The sequence below is a fragment of the Vicia villosa genome, linkage group LG1 (assembly GCF_029867415.1).
Source record: "Vicia villosa cultivar HV-30 ecotype Madison, WI linkage group LG1, Vvil1.0, whole genome shotgun sequence".
NCBI classification, from domain to species: Eukaryota; Viridiplantae; Streptophyta; class Magnoliopsida; order Fabales; family Fabaceae; genus Vicia; species Vicia villosa.
This window is the reverse complement of record NC_081180.1, coordinates 112,293,281-112,313,089: the sequence shown is the minus strand read 5'-3', so window position 1 is coordinate 112,313,089 and position 19,809 is coordinate 112,293,281. Positions and strand designations below refer to the sequence as shown.

General features: G+C 33.4%; 2 protein-coding genes across 5 annotated transcripts; both read right to left on the bottom strand.

Annotated features, from left to right (window-relative positions):
• Window positions 1-2,577: 2,577 nt before the first annotated feature.
• Window positions 2,578-6,537, bottom strand: LOC131643873 (replication factor C subunit 1-like). 4 transcript variants are annotated; one of them, XR_009296317.1, is made up of 7 exons: window positions 6,187-6,525; window positions 5,984-6,104; window positions 5,084-5,137; window positions 4,745-4,914; window positions 4,087-4,177; window positions 3,358-3,475; window positions 2,578-3,239 (listed from the first exon to the last, which is right to left on the bottom strand). XR_009296317.1 is itself a non-coding variant. In XM_058914218.1 (6 exons), the coding sequence occupies exons 2-6, from the start codon at window positions 6,026-6,028 to the stop codon at window positions 3,467-3,469; spliced, it is 369 nt and encodes a 122-aa protein (XP_058770201.1). In that variant the 5' UTR covers window positions 6,029-6,104; window positions 6,187-6,525; the 3' UTR covers window positions 3,252-3,466. The 4 variants fall into 4 exon arrangements, 1 of the variants encoding a protein (XP_058770201.1); XR_009296318.1 differs by having other exon boundaries at window positions 2,579-2,815; XR_009296319.1 differs by having other exon boundaries at window positions 3,358-4,177; window positions 5,013-5,137; window positions 6,187-6,537.
• A 2,847-nt stretch (window positions 6,538-9,384) lies between these two features.
• On the bottom strand, window positions 9,385-10,985 carry LOC131614610 (probable glutathione S-transferase). The gene is made up of 2 exons (XM_058886175.1): window positions 10,529-10,985; window positions 9,385-10,427 (listed from the first exon to the last, which is right to left on the bottom strand). The coding sequence occupies exons 1-2, from the start codon at window positions 10,835-10,837 to the stop codon at window positions 10,056-10,058; spliced, it is 681 nt and encodes a 226-aa protein (XP_058742158.1). The 5' UTR covers window positions 10,838-10,985; the 3' UTR covers window positions 9,385-10,055.
• Window positions 10,986-19,809: the final 8,824 nt, after the last annotated feature.

Sequence of the window (19,809 nt, the reverse complement as noted above, 5' to 3'; positions counted from 1 at the left end):
ACATTTAAGTGTAATTTGCAAACTACTGGTTTACAATGACATGTGCTTCGATTGTACTAATATAAGTGTAGTACAAGCCCGAGGGAAAAGTCGATAGCTTTTCTATTATACATTTTATGTCCAAATTCATTTGTGTAATACAAAGATATTTAATACCTCCAATATAATTCATGTGAATTATCTATGACGAAAATATTTGGCAAGACATAAAGAGAACACACAAAAAGAAAATATAAAGGATCAAAGTTCATTCGAATCTCGACTCTATCAAAATATGAGATTACTTTCGTGTGCCTTTAAGATGGACTAACAAATGTCATCCATACACTATACTTGTAAAAAGAAAAGAATAGTATAATTAAGATTTATATGAGAAATCTAAGCACTATTATAACAACTTTAAAATATGTAGCAAGTTTAGACTATTGATATATTCTTTAATAGATTGCAATGTCTTAATTCTCTTATTAAAATATCAATATTTAGAAATAATATGAATAAAGAAATTATATCAGCAAGACTTTGTTTAATATGAGGTATTACAATTGAGTACATAAATTAAACACTGATCATCCTAATTTTGGAGCATCAAGAACTATATCTAATTTGTATAATGATTGGCAATATATTCAAAACCAATATGATAGTATCCCATGATTAATAATTTTAATCATACACACGCATATGAACATATTATCATATAATTATCAAAATTATACAAAATTATATCATCAAAATTATATGATCATATAATTATGTTGTTTTACTATCCTTCATGGATGCTTGATAAGATCTTCAGTAACTATATAAATAATTTGTTATAAATAATGATTGAAAACATATAACCATCCTGCTGGGATGCGTTAAAATTATTTGTGTTATTCTTCTGAAATGACAATCTTTTATGAGCATATTATAAATTATAAATTTTTAGATTGATACAACAACAAAAATTTATGAAATCCTTCAGGGATATTTTAATATTACTTTTGCAATATTTTTGGGATGCATGAAGATCACAATTGATATTATCCTGAGAGCTTCGTTTTACTTAGAAAATTACAATATTTGCAATCCTTCATAGATGCATACCATTAAATTATGAAAGAAAATTGGATCATTTTTATGAAATTTTATTTCTCAAAAATGTAGGTTACAACTTTACATCATCAATAAAAGAAAAATCAAATTTCTTTGTGAAATCCTTCTGGGATACTTCACTATTATTGATTCAATCATTTTAGAACTCGATAATATTATTGAAGCAATCATTTTGTTAATTTTTAACATAATTAATACAATCCTTCTAGGATTCAATAATATTATAGATGCGGCCTTTTAAAGGTGATTGAACGTTGAATTCTTCTGGAATTCATCAATTATTATAAACACAATAATTGATTAAACTCAATCTTGTAACAATAATTTGGAGATAGTTTAATATTAATCTTTAGTTCTACAAATATCACATCACAAACTATTTCCATAAACAACGGTCAAGAAAAATTATTCTTTGTCCAATCCTTCAGGGATATGTTATTAGTATAGATGCAATCCTTCTGGGATTCATTAATATCATGATGAAATTATTCTAATATTATAGATACAATATTTTAAGGTGTGATAAATCCTTATTTTAAAACTTTAACTCTTCAGGAATTATATATCACAAATGATCTTCGTAGTGATAACAAGTTTTTTTTTTTTGTGTGTAGTTCTTCAGGAACTCAATCACAATAGTTCTTCAGGAACTTAATCACATTCTATAGTTCTTCAGGAATTATATATCAAACTCAATATTATCCTTCTAGGATATTTGATATGTTCTTCAAGAACTATATAACAAACTTAATACTATCTTTAATGGATATTTGTTAAGTTCTTCATGAACTATATAACAAACACGTTGTTTTGTAATCCTTTAGAGAATATTAATAATCTAATAAGATATAATATCAAAATTCAACACGGATAATGAGAAAGAAAAATAATAAAATAATTACCTAATATTACCTCTAACAGTTAGGGCTTCAAACACTACAGAAAAAAAAGTCTCCTGCCACGCCCAGGAAACCGAGGCTATATGCAAAATAACCGTGGCGTAACACTGAGGCCACGGAAATCCAACTGTGGAGTATGCGGCCGTGGCCTAAAGTAAAGTCCACGGTTTTTTGGTATAGACCACGCCTTTTTTACAACCGTGGCTTTTTTAGGCCACGGTTTAGGCAGCTTGATTAAGGCCGCGGTTTGTATTTGCCATGACTGCAAAACTGTGGCTATATGGTAAAGCACGGCTTCATTTTAACGTTTACGACACAGTATTAGTTCAAGATATAGCCACAGTTTGGTTATGACCACCTATTTAAAACCGTTGTTATATGTTATGCTTTCTAAACCATTTATCTTGCCACGGTTTATTTCTGTATCATTACATAAATATGTCATTATATATATATATATATATATATATATATATATATATATATATATATATATATATATATATATATATATATATATATATATATATATATATATATATATATATATATATATATATATATATATATATATATATATATATATATATATATATATAATTAACTTTAATTTGGCAGAACTACAAAGAGGGCTGACTCCTGTAAATTTAGCAGACCTCAATTAATTTACATATTTTAAGATAGAACCCTATCATCACTAGTAATGCATTAAATTCAGCAGGACTATGTCTGGACACGCTCGAAACCGAAAAAACTCCATCCCCATTCTGATTCCATTCGAAACCGTCCTCCTCCATGTTCAACGAATTCACCGCCTGCATCGAAAAGGTTAGAAGCTGCCACTGTGTAACTAATTCATTCATTCAAACAAACAAATATCATTATTCATTGGCATATCTTTTGCTTTCCATATACTAGCAGCATTGTTATAGATTAGAAAAACAATACTTAAAATAAGAAATGAAGAGAAATAAAAGAAAAAGAAACATTCTCCACATTCTATTATTCGTTCACAATACTTTAATATTTTGTTGAATGATTGAAAATACATGTTAACCTAGCTAGCTGCCATGTAGTTGAAGATACAAATCAATAGTTGTAGTCAGAATAAAAGTGACTAATTAAAAAGACAAACATAATATAAACAAATAAAAGTGACTAATTAAACTGTAGTCAGAATAACAAAATAAACTGCAATTTCATCCACAGTTGATTGGAGGAAGAAAGGAGCAGCAACACCTGTGAAGAATCAAGGTTAATGCGGTAAGAGTCTATCTAATAAGTAATGCATTCAATTCAGCAGGACTATGTCGTCAAATATTGAATTGTTGTCAAACTCTAGTTAATATAAATTTACCTTTTGTATGATGTTGCTGGGCATTTTCTTGATTACTATAAACTAGAATCAAGAAACCAATTGCAACCTGTCTTTGATGCTTGCAGTAGTCTGAGTATAAGCTTCTTTATTATATCACCTGAGTATATATGTTTTAAAATTTACAGCAACATAAAAATGAGACTGAATTACATGTAATATTAGATTCCAAAGTGATAAAGAAACTACTTTTGCTTTGATTCTATATGCAAAAACCTGTGATTGGCCTCTACAACAAACCTGCCATTAATTATATATTCACCACACAATCTTGACATACTTAAGACAAGTATGATATAAGCAAACCAGATAAAACAAACTAGATATCCATTTTCCCTACATCTAACAATTTCGAACTTGAGCAGAGGAAGTTTAGGATTTCAAATCAAAAATCATGGTTTATTAAACTTCTACTCAGAAACAGAGCTTTATCAAAACAAAACATAAACTCGTACTTGAGAAAAAGTGGAGTTGGGGTTTTCAACAACAGAGCTTTTATTTATAAGATATGTGGTTAAATGCAGACATATATGGCTAAATTGGTTACAAGATAGAAGCCAAATTATTTAGACTATCAAAGTTGAATGAGGTTAATGCAAGAGATGGAATAAAACACTAGACTGCTACTAAGTATAAATTCCAGTACATAATTGGGCATAAAAGATAACCCAAAACAAAACAAGCATACGAAATTGGAAATGATTAGAGAACCTGGATAAGTAGAGGAACAAGATCAGGGTCACTCATGCTAAGAGTAATCCTCTCGTCCATTCTCATCTTTCCAGCATTGAAATTAAAAAGCCTACAAGACAAGAAAAGAATCATAAATCTTATAAGGATTCTATACATGAACCAAAAAGCCTACCCAGAATGACAACTGTTGTTTACTGGAACAAAAGATAGTGAAACCAAACCATATTCTATAAGAATTTTATACATGAAATAAAACCCTACTTTATTTACACATGGCCACATCAATTGAGCCCTTACCTTCAACGCACTTTTAATTACCCTGTAATATTATTTATAAATGGCCTCCTATAAGCACAATGAAACTGCAATGTTATGAATGAAAGCATGAAATATTCATTCAATTTATATAAATATATCCTCATCAGCCATCCTTATTTTTACTAGCATATATCAGAGCAATCTGATTGCATGATTTAACAGACATTAGGGGTGTGGCCACTGAAAAAGGTTAATAAAATGCAACAGTTTTAATGAAGAAGAAAAATAGAAAGTCAAACAAGTAATCACAAATAAAGAAATACACTAATGCAGGCCAACAAGAAATTAGAATTAAGAGTATGACATTGAAGCATGGTTTAAGACTTTAAGAGCAGCACTTAGATGATATATGTCATACTTATCAACAGCTGTGAATGGTGAAATGTCTTCATCTTTCGCATTGGTAAGTAAGCGCTGCTTGATATCATCGTAGTTGATAACTGACATGGAGAGGCCCATATATTGTAACTGGTTTAGTGCCATTCGCATATCTCCATTAACTCTTTCTGCTAATTCCTCAAGAGCAATCTAAAACACACATGGTGAATGATTCAAAAAAGTACTTTATTCAATATTAACTTACAAAAAATTGAGACGGATATCAGTGATTCAAAGTAAATGTGTACCCTCATAGCCCACAAAATCAAGTAGAGTAAAACTCTCCAAGATATAAGATGAACTATGCTGCAAAAATCACCTCATTAACTTGAAGCCTTTCAGCCTTTGCAACCTCCATAAACTTCTTTGCCATCTGGCATAAATAAAAATTTAAGTTATAAGCTACCACACCTCAGCATGTTTGTTTTAACATGTAAAGCTACAAGTTGTATACATGCTAGAGTAAACGGGTTTGATAAAAAAAATAAATAACTTAACTATACACTCATATATGATAGACCATATGTCATTGAGTAGCAACGAAAGTTGCTTCCATGAGGATGTAACCAAAAAAATTACTCAGAAATACACCCCATCTTTTATTAGGGGGCAGAGTGAAAACAGTGGGATAGAGACTGGGTTACTTTCTCTATATAAGATTTACTAGTTTTATCTAGATTCACTTAAGGGTAACAGACAGCCAAACTAAGTCATCAATGGTAAAAAAACTCGGATCATTGCAAACTAATTCAAGGTCAAGATCATACACAACACTAAAATATTAGAGATTAATCAATGTACATGAATTTAAGGAATTTTGTTTGGAACCCTATCATGAACTTCATGTAAATAGAGACAGAGACCCAGGCATGCCTGTGAAGAGAAACACTGATAAAACCAAAACAAAATATGTACAGTAGTGGGAACACAAGGAGGAAAGAAACACAAATGAAGCTCATGGATTGGAACTGAATTGTGTAGTTTATTAATAAAAAGGAAAATAAAATTGATGTTCTTAACACACTTTCAAACCTAAGGAATTACACATTCTCAGATGAGTTGGGTACTCTCTTCTTGCCAAAACCAACCACTACAATAAGTCATATCATCACAAATCAAAAACCAGAAATTTCTAACTTATAAATCAATATAAAAACTATTTGTTAGGGTTTGCAAATCTCAAAAAATTAAAGACACAAACTAGGGTTTCAATGCATACCAGCAGTGACGAATCTGAGATTGTACTGCAAGCGCTTGTGGGCATGACCACGAGGCTTCTTCTTCTTGCCCTATTTGGACTCTCACCTTACCGGCACGAGCGAGTGATCCGTGAATCTTACCTGAAAATTTGATTTCATAAATCGATATTGATTATGAACAAAGGAAAATAGCAGAATCACATTACAATGTGATTTGACTTACCCATGATTGCGACGACGAATTCTCTGTTGAATCCTCTCTTCAGTAGCAGTCGTTGGAGAGATCTTAGTGAAGCAGCGAGAGCTTTCACAGCGGCGTGAGGTGAGAGAGAGATTTGCAGTTACGGATTTGAAACAACACACATGAATTTGAAATGATAAGAGACGAAGATTGATTATAGGGTTTGATTCGGTGGAGGAGGCGAAGATGAATTTAGGGTTTGGAAAATCTGAAGAAGTATTATGATTCGATGGAAGAGGTGAAGATATATTTACCTTTTCAATTTTTTTTTTCTTTTTTTAATCTTAAAAAAAATTAGAAAAGAAAATAACTATGAGAGGGAAACTAAAAAAAAGAGGAAAGGAAATGATCGAGAGAGGACAAGAGAAATGTATTATTTGTTTTAGTTTTTTTTTAATCTTAAAAAAAATATAAAACAAGAGAAAAGAGGGAAACGAAAAGAAGAGGGGGAAAAACATGGCGGACACTAACTTTTTGGACTTGGGCCACGGTTTTTAGTCAAAATTATAAGGCCGCGGTTTTTCTTTGCTGCTTAAAATATCCACAGTTGTATAACCGTAGCAATTAAAGTAAATGCCACAGTTTCATACTCCGGATTCAATATTTTATAACATAATTCTACGCTTTGATAACCATGGCCAAATCATATATGTGGCCACAGTTTCTGAGTTGTGGAAAAATTTAGCGTGGCCGTAGACCATATTTCTAGTAGTGAAATTTTTTTCCAAGTTTTGGTAGAGCTTCGTGCTGATAACGTGTTATGAGATTAACCAAAAAAATATAGAGATGAAGGAGAGATGAATGAGAGAAAGAGAAGAGAAAATGTAATATTGTATTATCATCTTTCAAGTAGTTCTCTTTACATTGCAAAGTGATCTCTATTTATAGAACATTAGGAAGGTGAAAAATCATAACCTTACTATACCACTTAATAGGGAATATGAAGATGAAAGATAAGAATATATATGGACATCCACAGTAATATTTATTCATAACAAAAATCACTTATTTAACTAATAAAGAAACAAGAATAATTTGGAGAGGTTATTTTGAATCAAAATCGATCCTAAATCACCTCTCTCTAAGAGATAAAGAAGAAAAAGAAAAACCCCTTCATATTATTTAAACAAACACCTCTTAATATTATTTAAATGACAGTGTTTCATTATACTTCTTCATATAAATCATATTATATATTTAATTATTAAATATTCTTCCACCAAATACAAACCAAAGTATAAGGTAGTAATCAATCCGGGGCCGGATGGTTTTAATATGGGTTTTTATAAGGTGTGTTGGCCGTTCTTAAAGAATGATATTATGGATTGTGTGTCTGAGTTCTTTGCTTTTGCTACTCTCCCAAAAGCAATTACAGCTTCTTTTCTTGCTCTTATTCCTAAGGTGGAAAATCCAAGTTGTTTGGATGAGTTTAGACCTATATGTTTAATTGGTAGTTTGTATCGGATTTTGGCAAAGGTGCTTGCCAATAGATTGAAGAAGGTGATTGGAAAGTTAGTTTCGGATTGTCAATCGGCTTTTGTGGCGAGAAGGAATATGTTGGATGGTGTGGTGGTGGTTAATGAAATTTTAGATTTGGCCAAAAGGAACAATATGGAGTGTATGTTGGTGAAAGTTGATTTTGAGAAGGCATATGATTGTGTTTCGTGGGATTATTTGCGTTTTTTGTTGAGAAAAATGGGGTTTGGTGGTAGGTGGATGAGTTGGATGGAAGCTTTGGTGTTTAATAGTTCAATGTCGCTTTTAATCAATGGTAGTCCGACTAAAGATTTTAGCGTTTCTAGAGGTCTTCGGCAAGGGGATCCTCTTTCTCCTTTCCTTTTTCTTTTAGTAGCGGAGGGGTTGACGGCTTTGATAAAAAAGGCTTCGTCTTTGGGGGAGTATGGTGGTTTCAAAGTTGGTAATAATTTGCATTTTGATATTCTTCAATTCGCGGATGATACGCTTTTAATAGGGGATGGATCGTGGAAAAATCTTTGGAGTATTAAGGCCATTCTTAGAGGTTTTGAATTAGTGTCCGGTCTCCGTGTGAATTTATCTAAGAGCCGGTTGGTGGGGGTGAACTTGGAGGCGGATTTAGTTCAAGCGGCGTCTACTTTTCTCAATTGTGATGTGGGTTCCACTTCCTTTACTTTTCTTGGGATTCCGGTAGGTGTTAATCATAGAAGGAAAGAGATGTGGAAACCGATTGTCTCTAAGTTGCGGAGAAGATTGGCTTCGTGGAGATATAAGCATCTTTCTATTGGTGGTAGAGTTGTTCTTTTGAATTCGGTGTTGTCTAGTATTCCCATTTATCTTTTCTCCTTTTATAAAGCTCCGAAAGTGGTTATCAAGGAGATCATTAAGATTCAAAGGTGCTTTCTTTGGGGTGGTGTGGAAGGGGAGAGGAAGGTGAGTTGGATTGGTTGGAATACGGTTTGTCGTTCTAAGAAGGAGGGAGGTTTAGGAGTGAAGCATTGTGGGAAGTTTAATGTGGCGTTACTTAGTAAGTGGAGATGGAGGATGTTGAACGAAAAAAATCTTTTATGGACTAACATTCTTTCTTGCAGGTATGGCGATTTAATTAGGAGTTTGCTTTCCGATTCGGTGATTCATAAAAGAAATAAAGTCTCCCTTTGGTGGAAGGATATTTGCTTGGTTGGTTCGGGTGGGGAAGGTCCGTTGGAGAATTGGTTTGTTCCCTCTATTCTTTGCAAACTTGGTAATGGCGATTCTATAGATTTTTGGCGCGATAGGTGGGTGGGTGGTATTCCCCTTTGTGATCGTTTTCCGTCTCTTTTTCGCTTTGCCGATCCTTATTGCTCAAAAGTGAGTGATAATGGTTTTTGGATTTCCGGAGCGTGGGCTTGGCGCATCAATTTTATGGAAGCCTTTAGAAGGGAAACGGAAGTTGAAAATGTTGATTCTTTAATTTCTTTTTTAGGTGCTCATGTTCCAAAAGTTGGAGTGGATGATACTTTCATTTGGTGGAGACATTCATCGGGGTTTTCGGTGAAGAATGCTTATCTTATGATTTTGGAAGGAAATGGTAGGAGCCCTCCTATTGATGTTTCTATTTTGAAGGCTTTAGATGGCCTTTGGCAATCAAAAGTGCCTAGTAAAGTCTTAATTTTTGGTTGGAGACTTTTATTAAATAGAATTCCGTCGAAGGACAATTTGGTGAAGCGGAAGATTTTGGTGGATCCGTCTCTTTTGTTGTGTCCGCTTTGTGGGTTGGAAGAGGAAAATGTTGAGCATCTCTTCGTCTTGTGCCCGGTTTCTTGTCTTTGGTGGAAAAAGTTTTGTGATTGGCTCCGGATTGATGAAGCAAATTTTTCGGGTAATCTTTTTAACCGCCTTTGTTCCTTGGAGTTTTTTTGTAGAGTAAATTTTAAGATGGCTAGTAGTTGGCTTTTTGGGTTAGCTTTTTGTTGGGGGGTTTGGAAGTGTAGGAATGAGATTTCCTTTAATAATGTTTTGATGCAAAATTTTGATGCATTTGGGTTGATGAAACTAGTAGCGTGGGAATGGTTTTTATGTTCTTATATTGGTAGAGAATCCATTAAATGGGTGGATTGGTGTGCGAATCCGTCTAGGTGTTTCTCTTGCTAGTTGGGTGTGGTTGGAGGCTTCTTTTTTTGTGTTTTTGGGAGTGGTTTAGGCCTCTTTCTTTTGTAACCATGGGTTAGCACCCCTTGTGCTTTTTTATAATACCTTCTTTGATTATCAAAAAAAAAAAAAAAAACTAAACCATAACTTTATTAGACTTGACGTACATACTCTAAATATTAAAACAAAAGAAACCAGACAATATAAAGGAATACACATGACGATATGACCCATGATATATGATTTCAAGAAGCCATCCTTTCCTTTGCTAATATTTTTTCAATAAGAGGCTTTAAACAAGCCACCAGTTCCTCTTTACTAGGACTATTTTCTTTTATGATTGGAACATCCTTGAAATTATTAAACCATAAATTCAAGCGAGGGAACCTCTCACTTTGCAAGATCTTCACTTCAAACATACCCTCTTGAACCTCAATAAATTTGACAAAAGATGCAAGAGCTATGTCTACAATGTTAATGGCATCTCCACCATAGAATTTCTTCTTATCTCCCAGACACTGATCCTCAATAACTCCAAGTCTCTCCCATATAATCTCTCTTGCCTTCTCTCGGTCTTCATCGCTTCTGCTACGATGGTGCGCCACAATTCCTGGAAACTTTAAATATTCATCAAGAGATTATTGTTAGTATGAATCAAGATGAACATGTATTGTGCAAGTATATACAAATATGATGATTAAGCATTGAAAAGTGGTACCATATCATCAACATATTTAACCCAAAACCGGGCTTGAGCTCTGTCATAGGGATCAGCAGGAAGCAATGAATTCTGTGGCCATATCTCATCAATGTATTCAACAATGAGCATGGACTCACATATGGGTTTTCCATCATGAACTAGCACTGGAGTCTTTTTGTATACAGGATTATATTGAAGAAGTTGAGGACTCTTATTGAAACGATCTTCTTCTATGTGCTCATATGGTATACCCTTCAGATTTAGTGCCCATATAACCCTAATAGTAAAAGGACTATACCAAAATCCATGCAGTTTCACCTCTGCCATATCTTAGCTTATGTTTTCATAATTCAAGACTAGCCCTTTTGTAGAAGGTGATTTTCATGGAGTCATTTGGTTTGTTCAGCAAGTCAAATTAAAAAAAGAAAGAAGAATCTGTTTTGTTATTTGCTACATCTGACTGAGTAATAGTCAGACTGAACTAGTACCATGTGACCCCCCACTAGTATTACTATATTTTCATATTGGTAAGAATAATTATTTTTTAGTATCTTCATAATTGGTGTCGTAAGTGCATGCATCACCAACAGATAAGTACTTAAGAACACATCCAATAGTGGTTGATTAGAGAATTCGTATTGGTTTCGTATCCTATGTTATAAGGAGACTTTTATATCGTCATATTATATATGTATATAAAGTATGTAACCAATCACATTTTGTTTTAAGGGTAAAAACTTATGCAATTCTTATATCTCCTTTTTTTTATGTATCGGTTGTTAGTGGTTGCGGAAAGAAAATACATTTTTATTCTTATATGAAGTATTTTAAATTATATTTCTCAACAAATTCTATACAATCTATGTCTTCATTGAATCTCATTTTCCTATGAAATTATGTAGGATACTTGTTTAATTTGAGTTGGCGGTAGAAGTGAGAAAAGGCGAAAGCACAATATAAACTAGCTCCTTGTAACGAGATGTTATGCATTCGCAGGGCCGACCCAACCCGTTTAGAGGCCTAAAGCAAATTTTAAAGTGAGACCTTTAAAATGTATTTCAAAATATTAATTTTGTGGTTGTTAAGAGTTGACTAAAGACCAAAAGAAAAAGAGACATATATTTTACCAATTCAACTAGAATAATATATGTAATTGAAATGTCATTATATATTTTTATACTTAAATAAAAAAATTTGAGGCCTCTTTTAAGCCTAAATTTTTGAGGCCTCTTTTAAGCCTAAATTTTTGAGGCCTAAAGCCCTAGCTTGAGCAGCTTGGCCCTTGGGCCGGCCCTGTGCATTCGACTCATTTGAGTTGGCGGTAGAAGTGAGAATAGGTTGAAGCACTATATACACTAGCTCCTTGCAACGAGACGTTGTGCATTCGACTCATTTGAGTTGGCGGTAGAAGTGAGAATAGGCTAAAGCACAATATACACTAGCTCCTTACAACGAGACGTTGTGCATTCGACTCATTTGAGTTGGTGGTAGAAGTGAGAATATGCTGAAGCACTATATACACTAGCTCCTTGCAACGAGACGTTGTGCATTCGACTCATTTGAGTTGGCGGTAGAAGTGAGAATAGGATGAAGCACAATATACACTAGCTCCTTGCAACGAGACGTTGTGCATTCGACTCATTTGAGTTGGCGGTAGAAGTGAGAATAGGCTGAAGCACTATATACACTAGCTCCTTGCAACGAGACGTTGTGCATTCGACTCATTTGAGTTGGCGGTAGAAGTGAGAATAGGCTGAAGCACTATATACACTAGCTCCTTGCAACGAGACGTCGTGCATTCGACTCATTTGAGTTGGCGGTAGAAGTGAGAATAGGCTGAAGCACTATATACACTAGCTCCTTGCAACGAGACGTTGTGCATTCGGCTACGTCCAGCTATATTATAGAATTTTACATTCTTATGTAACACCATATGTATGGGGAGATCCACTTAGGACAGGTCATCAGGAAAAATTAGAGGAGCAACATATTAGGGCAAATCATGTTGTTGATGGGTGGTCTAAATATTGACGTATTATGGATCTTGCGCAAGCGGGTATAGACAAGGGAGTCTTTCTGGAAGGCTCTCGTAGGAGAGACATTGTAGTTGACATTCTTGCTGAGACATGGACGACATTGCAATACAGGATGAAGCGTAAGAACATGGGGGGGGGGTTTCCAACATACGCGGTAGTGTAGTATTTGTATTGTATATTATGGATATTATTATCGTTTGTTACTTTGTTATTTTGACTGTATTTGTTATTATCATGGTTTTAGGATTGACAACAATCTCGCTAAAATATGATTCACAACAAGATGTTATGGAAGATGTCCTAACATGTTGGTCAGGTTCATTGAAGATAGATGTTATGATAAATGTTGTACCATAACATTAGTACATGTTGTTTTATCTCTTGACAAATTTGATTTGATTTTGTGAGACTCCTTTTGGATATATCTCACTTATTTTCGCAAGTCAAGAAGATTTAATCTAGAACAAGTGATTTGATCTTCACTTGTACATAAGTTTCTAAATTTGGATGTTGAGACAATTTAGGAAACATAATGTTTAGTTCCAAGATTTAAGGATATTTTTCTGCATAATTGGTGCAACCCTCAACTTGTGGATCAAGTAATATTAAGATTTCAAAGTCCATGGATTGCAGAGTAGTATTTCAAGAGAAACCTAAATCTAATGTAATCAAGCTTTGACAATTGTAAAATTAAGGGAAGTTTAGAGTCTTAGATTTTAAGAGTTTCTTGTGTTTTAGTATGTCACCCATGTATCTTTTGATACAATGAGATAGACTGAATGTTACTTGATTGTTTGTCAAGTTATTGTTCCCACTCTTGAAGTTTTTAAGCACAAAGTTGAGTACTGCTCTCAGTAAAAGCTTTTAAGCAAATTTGAGTTGTTTCTATATTGGAAGTGTAATCTTCTGTTTCGGTTATTGTCACGGGTTGTGACTGTTTTTATCACTGAGGTGATTGGTTGTAGGAAATGAGAGGGGGATCTCATATCTGAAGGGTTCTAGGTAGAAGTCGCACAAGGTAGTGATTAAGCGAGAAGTTGTAAGCTAGTATTGTTTAGGATTTGAACTAATATTATCATAGTGGGTTTCCTTCCTGGCTTGGTAGCCCCTAGAGTAGGTGACGTTGCACCGAACTGGGTTAGCAATTGATTGTTTTATTTTTTATTCTGCAATTTATTTCTGCATAAGTTACAGTTTTGATGTATTGGTTTTGTCTGTCAACAGATGTTGTAACATCTGTCTTGATATTATGTTTTGATGTTGCAACATCAATATTGGCATGTATTGCAAGTGCCAGAATTTCAGTTGGCATCATAGTAGGCCCCATGTTCTATTTATTGGTTGAATCATCAAACCACCTCGGAGATTTGAGTATGCAGATCTCATAGCTTATGCCTTAATCTGTGCATGTGAGGTTCTAGATGAAGAACCTAGAGACTATAAGGAAGTTATGAGGAGTCAAAATAAGACTAAATGGATGAAATTCATGAATAATGTGATGGAATCTCTTCATGATAATAACACTTGGAAGCTGATCGGGAAACCTAAAGGGGTCAGGTTAGTCAGTTGTAAGTGGATTTTCAAGGTTAAGGAGGGAATCAAAGGATTGATGTCGAAAAGATAAAAGGCAAGATTGGTCGCAAGGGGGTTCACTCATAAATAAGGGGTCGACTTTAATGATGTGTTCTCACCTATTGTAAAACATAGATCCCATCAGAATGTTGTTAGCTATGGTGGCGAAGTTCGAACTAGAACTTGAATAGATGGATGTGAAAATTGCATTGTTGTTTGGTGATATAAATTAAACAATCTCAATGAGACAACCTGAAGGGTATATAGAAAAGGGAAAGGAAAATTATGTGTGCAAACTCAATAGATCTTTATACGGACTGAAACTATCTCCTCGACAATGAAATAGGAGATTCAGTAAGTTCATGACACACATAGGTTTCATTATAAGTCAGTTCGACCACTGTGTTTACTTAAGATTTTGACCTAGAAATTTATTTGTTATTTTGATGCTTTATGTGGATGATATTATCAAAGCAAGCAATAATGTCGAGGATGTGATGAAGGTGAAGGTTGAACTCAATAAGGAGTTCAAAATGAAGGGTCTGAGAGCTGCATCCAGGATTCTCTGGATTTACATCCGAAGAGATAGAAAACAGTCAAAATTATGCTTATCTTGAGAGACATACCTACAAGAGATTCTCGACAAGTTTGGTATGTCGAATTCAAAGCTTGTGGTGACTTAAACAAACCTTCGATTCAAGCTGAGTATAGATCAGTGTCCCAGTATTGAGGTCGAAAGAGCTTATATGAATAGCATCCCATATGCTAACATATTAGGTTTATTTTATGTAAGTGATGGTCTGTAATAGACCCGACACAATATATGCAGTAAGTCTTGTAAGCAGGTACATGGTGAATCCTGGAAAGGCTCACTTGTAAGAAATGAAGTGGGTTCTAAGGTACATAAATGGGTATGTGAACAAAGTCCTAATTTTTGGCGGAGCTTGTGTTAAAGATATAAAAGCACTAATTGAAGGGTATGTCGACTCTAATTATGCAGGTTGTATGGATTCCAGAAAATCTATTTTTGGATATGTTTTTACTATGTTTGGCACAACAATCAGTTGGAAAGCGACACTTCAGAATGCTTTTGCCTTATCAACCACTGAAGCAAAATATATCGCCCTCACTAAAGCTGTAAAAGAAGCATTGTGGCTTGAAGGTTTTGCTAAGGAGATGAAACTTCAAGTTCAAATTATCATTGTTAAATGTGATAGTCAAAATGCTATACAACTGTCAAAGAATTCATCCTATCATGAACGAAACAAACACATCAATGTGAGGCTAAAATTCGGTAGAGGGGTAATTGAGCATGGAGAAGTCCAAGTGCTGAAGGTTTCAACAAATCACAATGCTACTGATATGATCACCAAGACATTGCCAAGTTGCAAGTTTTTCCACTGTATGTCGTTGATAAAGTTGCATGAAGAAAGCTAGTATGGTTGAAAGGTAGCTTCATGGTTTGAGAATTCAACATTATGATAACATGTCGTCAAAGTCTGTTCTCATGTTGTAGTCAATGTGAAGTCAAGACTCTTCATTCAATGTGTTTTGATGAAGACAAAGTACAAACAAAATGATCATGTCAAAAAGTATGGAAAAAGCTTCAAGTACATTTTATCAATTCAAGTATTCAAGACTCATCATGTGTGAAAGCTAGCATCAAATTATTCAAGACTTTTACTTTGAAGACTAGCATGGATCTTGATTGATTAAGGTACAAGCATGCAATATATATTGATAACTTAGTGCTAAAAAATACTCCAAATATTCACTTGCATGCTTGATCCATGATCCATTTGGTTAAGTGTCAAAACTGTTTTTGGCTTCAAGACAAAATAATTTGTCATTTTTTACTTCAGGAAATCGATTACCCTAATAGTGGAAATCGATTTCCCCTTCATTTTTTAGCAAGCATGTCTTTTCAGGAAATCATTTTTTAGGCATGGAAATTGATTACCCCATTTTTGGAAATCGATTTCCGTCACAAAAATTTGAATTTTCAATTGCAACTTTTCAAAGGAAATCGATTACTCATATATGGAAATCAATTTCCTGAGTCGACAGAGCCATTTTTTTCTGTTTTCAAATATGAACGTTTTCACAATAACACCTTTTAAAAATTGCATTGTTTCAATGATTTGTACACTTTCAAAAGGGTGTTAAGGCACTATATAAACTATACATTTTTAGATTTGAAAACCTAACCTCTTTAATATAAATTTAACATCATTTTTATCATTCAAGTTTCAAAACAAGTGTTTGTGTTCTTGAACTTTCACAAAGAATTTTTATGCATGTATTTCCATATCAGTCCAAAAAAAATCATATAATATTTACAAACACTTGAGCACTATATTCTATCATTATAAGTTACTTGTTTGAAGGGAAGATCAATTATATTGATACATCACTCAAAGTGATAATTATTCTACAAATTTCATATTCTTAAAAAATCTTGTTGTGTTCATATCTTATTTTCCAGGATTGTTGAAATTAAGATTACTTGGTTTTATTTTCCTTGCTGTCCAGGATTGTTGGAAGCAAGAGGTTGAAAGTGAGAGTATTGTTCTCATTTCAACTTGGTTGATTCAAGAGGATTGTTCTTGGTGGTGTTGTTGTTAGAAGATTGTAGAAGAAGTCTTGGTATAGGGCTTGTACAAATATCTAACAATAGTGAAATCTCTTTTATGTTGAAAGGGGACTAGAGCACTCTCAAATTATGAGGGAAACCAGAATACATCACCGTGTTCTTTACTTTTTTGCATTTATCGTTTTCATCACAAATCATAAACCAAAAAAGAAAGTAACACATTTCTAAACTCTTGCACCAAACCAAAAAAATAAGAACAACTTGTTTCTAAAAATTGACAAATTTTCAAAGTCCTAATTCACCTCCCTCTTATGTGCACTCTTGATTTTGCTGTCGAAGTATGCTAGGATTGTTAGCATGTCGAATTGGGTCTGTTTGTTATGTCTGATTGTTTAGGTTAACTTGTTTTCTAAGTTAGATTCTGTAATGGATATGTGTGTAAAATCTCATTTGTTTAGTGTGTTGGTTTTCTTATAAATAGCATACTAGTCTCTCATCATTGCATACTTCAATTCCTAATTAGGGTGAGAGAGGTTATTTGTTATTCTGTAACGCTTGTAATCTTGTTTAAAAGAGAAAGTAAAGAATAACCGTTTATAATCAATTAGTTGTGTTCTTCTTGCTTCCCTCTTTTCTACCTTGTGTGTTTCTTGCCGATAAAGAAACAAATTATGCTTTGTTATTCCGACATTATTTTCACAACATCATTTATATTCCATTTTATTTTGCCTTTTACTTTATGCTTCTTCTTTTTGCTTCTATAGTTTTATTACTCCAAAAAGACCAAAAACATTATAAAATGGATAAAACCCTTAAAAACTTCTTTCTAATCTTGTGGACTTGATGTTACTATCCCTTACTTGAGGAGTATATTTAGGACTTTAGACCTTAGAACTTAGTTTTTTCCCTTGCTTGGATATGTTGTATCTGAGACTTTGAGATTCATTTGGACCTTTAGATTTCAATTCAAGATTTAACTTTGTTCTGAGAAACTTGTGATCTTTGTTTGAAGACTTGGGATTTCCTCAGTTACAATGTGATTTTGATATTCATCTGATGCTTGTGATGTTCATATGCTCTCATTGCTTGCTTAAGGATTCATCTGCTCATGTGATTTCTTGCTTACTTTGCTTATCTTGTGGCTTAATTCAAAGGGAAATGAACGCTCATTTTAACCAATGTCAAATGCTTGCTCCATCTTGTGGTTAATACACTTGCACACACAAAGCTTTTCTCTTGGGCTACCTTACAATGAGACCTTTTATTTCATGTCATTTATCTTTATGCTTTAAGATAGTCTCTTCATCTCCTACCCACTTCTTCAATTTTTAAAATTCCTCCCTATTTTCAAAACTTTTTATTTTAAGCTTCAAATATTTTCACAATAAACCTTGACTTTGTCAAGTGATCCTGAAAATATTTTTCTTAATAAATACTAAGACATTTAAACATATTCAAGCTCTTTTCAAAAATATCTAAAAAAAGACAAACCTCGTCAAACTTCTTTTTATGCTTTTGTGCATTTTTTTGAATACCTTTTCTCAAAGGAATGACATTAGTCTATTCTTGAAGTGATGCAAACCTCTATACTTCTATAAGGTGTAGTGAAGTGATTGACATTTTCCGCTTGAATGTTGAGATGTGCTTGTGAGAAAGTCTAAGTAAAAGTTCTTCATATCAAGATGATGCAAATGCTCAATTTCTCATACTTCTGGGTAGTAAGTTGTGTTTTTCACCTGAATACGACGAAATGTCTTTTCCATTTAAAATCAATCAACAAACTTTCATGGTTATTTTTACCATGAACTACAAGGCTCTAATTTCTTCATTGCACATGGAGAATACGTAGGCACAAGACTCTTGAAGTCTTGGCGAGAATAAAAACTAATAAAATACTTCTTTTCTCATCACCTCAATCTTTTTGCAAACAACTTGGTTTTATCATAACACAGATTTTCAAGAGGTTCCTATGGAGTATCATAGATGTTAGAGGATGCTAATACATTCCCCTTGTATAACCAACCCCCGTATCCAGATCTCTCTTTTGCTTTATTTTTACGTTGGATTTTATCGATATTTTCCCTTTCCTTTAGAAACAATATAGTTCAGTGGCGACTCTTGCTTTTTGAGTTAAGTTAATCAATAGCTTAATCTCTATTTTTTCTCTGTGACATAATTCATTGATACCTAATATATCCCTTTCCTATTCGTTCTTTCTCAAAACCCTTTCTTGATGGCTATTTGATAGATAAACTATTATGGAAGGATTAAAATCCTTTGTTCAATTATTGTGTTTTACTCCAATCAAATCATCAGTATTTATAGATGTTATTCATACCCCAAATAACACTTTTTCACTTTATTAAATAACATCGATTCACGTGATATTTGAATAACACTCCTTCATTTTTTTTTTTACTAAAAAAATATTCATTCATTTCAATTGATAGAGTACATTGTTGCAATACAAATTAAAAATTGCCAAAAACAAAAAGGATGAATCTGCAAATAAACTCATTCATGTTAATAGCATAAAACGGCAAATTGCATATGCCTACGAATATAACTATGGATATATTAAAATGTCCGAAATATTCATGCCTCCGGATCTATAATGATAATGGCACCAAGGTCATAGATTGGATCTGCACTAGACTGAAACTCATCTTTCAACCTGTAACAAATGAACACCACACAAAGACGGAAAAAAAAAATATACCGCACAAAGATGGAAAATCAAAACAAACAACGACGCAATAAGATGACGAAGTCACAATTAAAAAAAATACTAAATATATGTGAAAATCACTTATTTAATTAATAGAAAAACAAAAACGATTTGGAGGGGGTATTTTGGATCAAAATCGATTCTAAATCACCCCTCTCTCTAAGAGATAAAGAAGAAGAAAAATGACGACGACTAGGATTGAGAGAGCAAAATAGAATCTTTTGAACTCCCCCTTCATATTATTTAAACAACACCTCTTCATATTATTTAAATATCACTGTTTCATCATACTTCTTCATATAAATCATATTATATATTTAATTATTAAATATTCTTCCACCAAATACAAACCAAAGTATAAGGTAGTAAA

What these genes read in the sequence shown, in the direction of transcription:
- LOC131643873 (XM_058914218.1), bottom strand. Translation starts at nt 6,028, where the DNA reads ATGCCCACAAGCGCTTGCAGTACAATCTCAGATTCGTCACTGCTG. An exon ending in AAAGGCTTCAAGTTAATGAG is followed by an intron (nt 4,915 to 5,083) that starts GTGATTTTTGCA and finishes TGTGTGTTTTAG; the next exon opens with ATTGCTCTTGAGGAATTAGC. An exon ending in CCATTCACAGCTGTTGATAA is followed by an intron (nt 4,178 to 4,744) that starts GTATGACATATA and finishes CTTGTCTTGTAG; the next exon opens with GCTTTTTAATTTCAATGCTG.
- LOC131614610 (XM_058886175.1), bottom strand. Translation starts at nt 10,837, where the DNA reads ATGGCAGAGGTGAAACTGCATGGATTTTGGTATAGTCCTTTTACTATT. An exon ending in TTAAATATGTTGATGATATG is followed by an intron (nt 10,428 to 10,528) that starts GTACCACTTTTC and finishes GAATATTTAAAG; the next exon opens with TTTCCAGGAATTGTGGCGCA.